Source organism: Ptychodera flava, chromosome 18 (assembly GCF_041260155.1).
Source record: "Ptychodera flava strain L36383 chromosome 18, AS_Pfla_20210202, whole genome shotgun sequence".
NCBI lineage: Eukaryota > Metazoa > Hemichordata > Enteropneusta > Ptychoderidae > Ptychodera > Ptychodera flava.
The window spans coordinates 7,150,263-7,158,416 of record NC_091945.1 but is presented as its reverse complement, the minus strand read 5'-3'; the positions used below and the strand labels follow the sequence as shown (position 1 = coordinate 7,158,416).

The 8,154-nt window shown below is 40.5% G+C and overlaps 1 protein-coding gene across 1 annotated transcript; it reads left to right on the top strand.

Annotated features, from left to right (window-relative positions):
• Nucleotides 1-2,305: 2,305 nt before the first annotated feature.
• Nucleotides 2,306-3,385, top strand: LOC139117901 (uncharacterized). Its single transcript, XM_070681136.1, has one exon. It carries the CDS (start codon nt 2,306-2,308, stop codon nt 3,383-3,385), a length of 1,080 nt encoding a protein of 359 aa, XP_070537237.1.
• The last annotated feature ends 4,769 nt before the right edge of the window (nt 3,386-8,154 follow it).

Genomic DNA, 8,154 nt, shown 5'->3' with positions numbered 1-8,154 from the left:
GCTTACAGCTGACTTTGTCTGTGTTTCGCACGAGAAAATCTACTGTGCACTACTTCACGGAAAGAAGTTTAGAATACGAAATCAACGGATAATTGAACAAGGTAACTCTGATGTAAGGTCGCAAAACGGGAAAGCAGTTGAAACATATTTCGAAGCAAATTTTTCTTTCTCAAATTTCTGATATGTGATAGTCCACTCAAAGTTAAAAGAAAAACAAGAACAGCAAAATATTGCATTGCCTTACGGAATGAACATTTGGGACAATTACTCGCCATTACTATTGAAATGGAGGAGGTGGAGATGGCGGGCGCGATGGTTGTTCAGTCGGCAAAGGAGGCTGAGTGTTAATGTCATTACATGCCCGAGGAGAAAATGGATACGAGTGTAAAGGTTGATTCAGAGCCATACTATAGTATCGCCCATAATTCGCCATGTACGCATAGGGATGCATTTGTGCAAACATAGACTGGTGGTAAGGCAATACATTCTGTTCATAGTACATGCTAGGTTGATAGTACGGCCGGGTCTGTTGTGAAACATTGCAAAGTTCAGAGTACCGTTCACCACGCTCTCTACTGAATGGAGTTGCGTCGTTTTGTACCAAACCCTTGTTAACATTCGCTGCGGTAATGACATCTGTGCCAGCACATGTTGGTGTATCGGGTGATTTTGACGTCTGCTTGCTTGGAAAAGTAATTCCTTGCGATTCAAGTAATTTCTGTACACTGTTAGTGTGCTTGGGTCGTTTTTTCTCCTGTCTGCTTGCGGCTGCCTGGATTATCTCTGGCCAAACTTCGCTTATAGTCTCAATGTTTTCTGGAATTTTACCATTGTAATACGCACGAAGAATGGCTATGTCTGCATTTACAATCACTTGTCTGACACGACCATTGAGGAGATATTTATCGGGATTGCTGTTGATAAGAAATGGCTGCACTTTACTTTCGAACGAGTTACACATGGAGTCAGCCACGTTACGTTTCACCTCGAGCTCTGTCTTGATACCCTTCAGTTCGTTCTCCGCTTTCGTTTTCAATTGTGCGAGAGCTGACAGTTCTTTTTTGCTGTCGGTGTGCATGTCTATCTCTCCACAGAGTAGAACACTGTCGCATTGGTCAGATGGACAGTTTGCCTTCGTGTGTCCTAGCCTCTGATGACAGTTTCTGCACAACTTTTTGGACGTATCCCTGAATACTTTGGGATTATATGCAGTTTCCATTTCTCGGTATCTCTCCGTTAGTTGCTGTACCTCTGCAGTTTTCACATCGACCTCTCGTTCTTTCCTTTCTATTTCGATCTCGATCGGACTAAGGTACACTCTAGGCTTTTTTGCAACTCTTGCATCTGGCGGCTCTGTGTAGTAGTCAAGGGTACGTCTAAAACCAGAAGAAGCACCACGTGGAGTTGTCGAAACGTTTTCACGGCTTACAAGTATAGCTGGTGATGTCCCCTCATCAATCTTTACGTTGACAACTGGGATGTTGCTCCCGCAAAAACGCTGAAACCTGCCAAAACTGCGGTGGCTGTTTACATCAACATAGGTGCCCTCTGAGTCTTTGTAACTGACCCTCAGTACGCTCAGTCGGTTCAAATAATTCACCTCCTGTTTCAGCATGCCACAGAAATCATCAAAATCCATCAAACACAATTCGTCATATCCAACCTCGACGACAGTGCAACGCTGTTGGCTGTGGTAATTGTAGTGTACTTTTATGTCAATCTGCTCTGTCTCGCACTCCTTTGACATTGCCATGGCCGATGTAGTCCAAATGGTGTACAAATGGACAAAATTGTTTGCACGTTGTCCGCCACAGCACTCACAACGTGTGCGATATGCACGTTCAGTCGTGTAGACAGCCCGTGTCTCGTGATCACTTTCCCCGCTCATCGTTATCAGATCGCGCCTGTTGTGGACAAAACAATTTGATTGACAGATTTACGACGTTTGGTAAAGCATGCAAAGAGGCGGCAGGAATATCGAAAAGGAAACTCTAATTCTGAAATATTTTGTCTTGAACAAGTATTATATAAAAACCCGCCACAAAACTTCAGCTCTGCTCCTCTTAGTTTTGGGACAGATGGAACATCAGTTCCATGTTACATGTACAAATATACCGACAGGAAAACTAGCACTGTTGACGAATAATTTGTTCTCACTGTATCGAGATTATTTTGACTTTAACATTTTAGGAGCGGAAGCGTTGGCTAAAAGTGACATGATTCTGATTGCAATCTGAAACCAACTTGCATACTTGATGAGCCACGTATTACAGAGCAGAAAAAACCACGACCACTGGCCGGCATCATGGCATTCAGGAAAACCAATTCTAATGGCAGGGAATATGAAGTCGGAAAGCCACTAGGAAACGACTACAGACGTGCTTTGGTCGACAAATTAAAGGAACTAGGTGCAGATGAAGTAAGTCGCAGTATACCGTATGGTGTGATAAGTAAATGTGCAAGAGAGCACAAAGTTGATCGTAGTACTGTGACAACAATCTGGGAACGTTATTGTGATACAGGTTCCGTATCTCCGAAGAAATGTCCTGGAAACAAACTTTGCAAGAAACTTTGGTGTGATGATTTGAGATATATTGAACTCATGAAGACAGAAACCCCGTCGATGACTTACCGAGAAATACAAAGGAAACTTGAAGAAAATGCCAACGTGATCGTATCAGAGGCTACCATTTGTCGTGCTGTACGACATCGTCTTCTTCAAGGCAAGTGGACCCGCAAGAAAATGATAAGGCCAGCACGGGAAAGATTCAGCCAGGCTAATTTGATGTATACTCAAGCTTATCTCAATGTTTTACACAATATCGACCCTATGCGACTGCGATTTTTTGATGAGAGTGGCTTTACGCTCCAGACATCGAATAGGACGTACGGACATTCACCAATTGGACTGCCTGCTGTCGAAATACAACGTTACAATCCGGGAGCAAGTTTCACTTTAAATTTACTCGTCAGTCCTTTCGGGGTCGCACATGCAAACGTTGTCCAGGGACCATCTAACACGGATAGATATCTTCAGTTTTTCAGTGAAGCTGCAGAAACAGTTATGGAGAACGCCCTATCAGCTCTCTCTCCCGGCGATGTCGTCGTAGTCGACAACTGTCCCACTCATCATAACAGAGGAGGTGACATATTATCCCAGTTTTTGGATAATTTAGGCATTGAATACATCTTCACTCCCACATACTCCCCGGACTTCAATGCAGCAGAATTTGCATTTAGATGTCTCAAGACTATATTCAAGAGACCATTTTATCAACGACTTGCTCTTGACAATATGGAATATGCGATTCTCCGGGCTGTTACTGAAATTACACCGGGACAGTGTTTAGAATTTTTCAGATCAGTAGGCTATCTAGTCTTGTAATGTGGCCATGACGACAGTGAACTCCACAGTGTTAAAGTTGCAATATGGATCAGAATTGACCTTCATATTTCGAAGATTTAACTTTATAGAAAAATCCACAACAATTTCATTTGCAGATTCGACCATTAACAGGAACACGGGGATGACTGTAATTTGAGTAAATTGATTTAATTACCGAATAAATTGCTGTTTTGGTACGTACTGTTTGCGAGAGTAAAGCACAGAATTTGAAACGTCATTTTTACTATTTGAATATGTACGCATGCGTATTTGATGCATGGTAACGGTTCATGAAATTGCAACATCGTGTCAACATGCCTAGCTAGGGGTCAGGTCTCTGCCGCGCCCTGGGTCTCTGCTGACTGATTCGGCCTTGCAAAAATGGAAGAAATTGGCCCAAAATGTCGGCAAAATAAACATTGTTTGGTCAGATCGAAAGATGGAACCAGAAAATGAGTGACACGCGACTACTGCACCACGACGAGGAGGCAGACTCTCTGTCTACAGTTTCTCTAGAAAAAACCAACGTCGCCACTGTGTGATGATCAACTTCGCTAGCCAGCCGTGTTTCCTCGGGCAACACCGACATACCAACACCGTGGCCGTGCGGACCCCACGATTTGTAATGTGAACCGGGCCATAGTCCCCCCTCAAGGAAATAACTTAGATCTGTTAGCATTCATTGATAATCTATATCCTTCAGGTCAAATATGCATTTTTCGGAAACAAAGAAAAACGGCAGTCTCCATCATCATTACATGTCATGGCATGGTCTCATATACGACGCGTCGATCGACGCGCTGACATGGCCATGCAAGACCAGACGGGGCAAGACAGTTGCCGAACTTCTGCAGTGGTGGATGATACTGAAGTGGGCAAAGCTTTCAAATAAATATAGCGTGCAGATACCTCTCCTTTTAACATGAAAAATATAACAACATGCAACGGGGAGAGGATTGCGGAAACGCTGTCAGGCACGCGGTGAACACAGCCAGATCGGTGTACGTGGTCTGGACGCTCGATCAATCCAACGTACACAGTATAGGTGCACACGGCGCGGCACTGACATACATGTATATGGGTGTGAAAAATCAATCGCACGATCTTTTGTAGAGCTGTACTTTATCATATCGATATACTTATATTCCTGAAACATTGTGATGCTATCAAAGTTAGGCAAACGCAAAGTTTACAATGAATTATCATTATGTATGTCAAGTTCTGTCAGCGTAACAACATCGCCCCTCCAACGTGCACTCCAGTGCGACGTCATCACTCTTGGTCGTACTTGTCACGTGCACAGCAGAAAACGCCAATGTTTTTGTTTGGAAAGTTTGTTTACAAAACAGCTTTACTAGGCGGCCGCAACGTATCAAAATGAGCGTGTCTGTGTGCCGTGATCGGTTAGAGGCTTAGCTAGGAATAGTACTTCAACGTAGTATGGTCTATTTGCTTTAGTTTTACCAAAAAAAATCGACAATTTGATCCATATTGCAACTTTAACGTTGTCTCTACGTTCGATTTTCAAATTTATATGGATGTTATAACGATAGGACATCACTGAATATGGACTTTGTTTTGCTTACGCTAGTCCGTAATTCACATGTTATTTTTGACTTTCATCGTCGTCCGCAGTGATATAAGCTTACATGTAGACTTCGTTTCTTACGTTGACAACAGACATTTGAGGTTCATGTCAGAGTTCGAAGTAGACGTATTTCATTCCTTTCAAGGTTAAAGTTTCGTGTTAACGTTTCATTCCACAGAGTTGACAGCAGCAGCAAACGTAGCCCGTTGAATTATGATCACTTTATTCGTGTTCAAAAAATAAACGTTTTTGAAGTATGTTACGGTGTGTGTGTTTTGTGCAATGTAATTTTGAGGTGAATTGCAGCAAAATGTGAGGCCTTATTTAGTTTCTTTTGAGAAAACCTTCAGCTCTTCAACTCTTAGTTGAAACTGTAAAACCAGTTACATTGTAGATCAAGTGTATCTCTCAGTCTAGACAGAGCGGCTGTCCCATGCTGGTTTACTATAATTAATCAAGGAGTCGGTGGCTTTGAAATGTGTCGTGATACTCAAGCTTATCGTTTGTGTTGTACGTGAAATGTGTCTGTCTCGTACGCCGAGTTGCGGTGCCTAGGTGAAATCCACTGATAATTGAGTAATTACCGAAATAAGGCTGCGTTCACAACAATGTTAAGGGGGGCTGGAGGAATCGCGATTGAAATTTTATAGGCAGAGTAAAACTTTCCAGTCCCCTCTACTACCCGAAGAATTTTCGAATCCGTCTGAATTCCTCAAGCTACCCTCACCATTTTTGTGAACGCAGCCTAAGAACATGAATATACAAACGCTGAGCTTTTAAAATGTTCTGAAAACTTCAAAATAAGATCTTGAGAATGTATCATCAAGTAATGTCACAAGTCCTTTTAAGAATTCCATAGACAGTAGATTTCTGGAAACAAGAATTCAGAGAAACATGTTTGAAGTAAAAAAAGATTATCAAACTACTGTCAAAAACATGTTTGCACACATGCTTTCAGGGGAGGCACATTAGACATCCGGGGTATTTTGACATCTTGCATAAATTGTAGAAGGTACAGTACAAATAATATTAGTGTCAGCCTATGCATTGTGCACTTCAAATAAAGTATGAGCAGTGTTCGCGTACAGGAAATGGTGATTCCCAAGCTTTTTTTCAAATATTCAAAGGAAGGGGGTCTTTGGAGCTGTGCTTGTGCGATTTTCTTGTTTACAAACAATCTATATCATTCACGATATGTAGTTGATCACTGTAACGTTTAACTTTTACTATGTACATTATGCCAAAGAGGTTTTATCACAGGAAACCCAGAAATAAGGTCGTTGTTATTGTTGTTGTTTGTGTTGTTGTTAATGTTTACATTAGTCGCGTTTTTGTTGTTGTTGACCAACAAAATTCAACGAACATAATTGTTGTGTTGTTGTTTCAAACGTAATGTAGATGTCATAAGAAACGCTGCAAGGACACTCTCATTTTTGACCCGATACAACTCTCTCCCAAAGGACAACCTATGCTTCCATTGGTAAAGAGTGTAAGTTGGGAGAGAGTTGCATTGGGTCAAATAATGACAGCGTCATTGTAGCGTTTCTTATGACAATAGCGACACGACTAATATGAACATAAACAACAATATATTCTCGGTACTTCCCTAAAGACTGGGCGACGGATGGAATTGTCCCCTTGTTATTAAAGAGAGACACAAATAATGTCAATAATAATACGGGAAGGTTGCTTCTAAATGGTTTTGAAAAATGTTCACTTCCATTTCAAATAAAATGTTGTATACTTTGTGGGAACATAATGATAAAAGGTCCAACTGTCGAGTGATATTTTGGAAAATCACGGTGCGATCGACATAATTTTTGTTTTACATGTTGTTTTATAATTTTAAATAAGTGTTAGGGAAATTTTACACTTTGTTTGTGGCTTTTCGAAAATATTTTATAGTGTTCACCATATCCTTACTTATATGTAAATTAGCTTTGTTAGGTATTTCAGAGAAAAGGTTTAATATTCTTCGTTTAATATACTCTTATTTTAAATCATGCGTAAAATCAAGGTCCAGAATGTCGAAATATTTCGACTATCATTCAAGTGTGAGTCAGGGGTGCATGTTTAGTTCTTTCTATATTTATCATCGAAGAATTGCATAGTCGTCAACTCGGATAGGGAAGTCAACTAACTCAATTAAAATATTGTAATTGATTTGCTTTGTTGTTTGCTGATGTTTCGATTATAGCAGATTCTGTTATATATTTACAAAATTAACGAAAGTGTCGGGGCAATTCAGTAAGAAGTAAGCAAGGAAAGTAAATGTGGTTTAATCTAAAATCATGATATTTTGCAAGCTCAGGGTGGTCACTGGGCACGATCAGAGAGATAGGTACTAAATGGTCAATGTATTGCAGTATAGTTATTATAAATACATGACTTTCTTATCCTAATTAACGAAGGCAATATTGGGGAAAGACAAGTTTAGCTAATCAATCAGATAAAACTTCAACATTTATGCATAAGATTTTACGTTATTCGATGCAATTATGTTGCCTATTGCATTATATGTGTCATGATCTACCAAGTTGGCAAAATATATGTATATTTAACGCTCACAATACATAGCGTCCTTGGACGCGATTGATCAAGCTGCAACTCTTCTTTGTTTGGACTCTAACAATGCTAGCGATACGAAATACCGGCACGGTATCGACAACATGGTCTTGTGGATCGTTTTACTAAAGCACGACACTCTCTGTATCCTCGCTTTTAAATATTTTCTTAGCAAACAATTCATTATGTATTCTCGATGTATATGCTACTACTAATGTAATTCTGTCTTCTCAAGGCAACACGAGAAAAGGATTTCTATCAATTTTTTAATTAAAGGCAACACTTAATAAAGAAGCTAGCACCAGTCCAGTGATACAATCCATTCACGACCACAAATGAGACGACTCCATGACATCAGCATCTCTGTATCCCTGACTGCACTTGATGCATACTTTGATTTGTTGCCTCGACATGTAGGCCTATACTTATTGATTCTTTTCTCGAGCACTTACTTCTTTCTTGCAGTGAAGTTACTCCATTAGTTGAGGAACGCCCATGTTATGATATCAATCTGACGTTGGATAAGGGCTGTTGGTATGCCAAAATTCAAGCCAAATTCTAACTTCCACATACATAAAATTCTCCATACTGGGGATAAACGACGCTGATGCAACAG

Bases quoted from the DNA above. Each gene is read 5' to 3' on its own strand.
- LOC139117901 (XM_070681136.1), top strand. From the start codon at position 2,306: ATGGCATTCAGGAAAACCAATTCTAATGGCAGGGAATATGAAGTCGGA.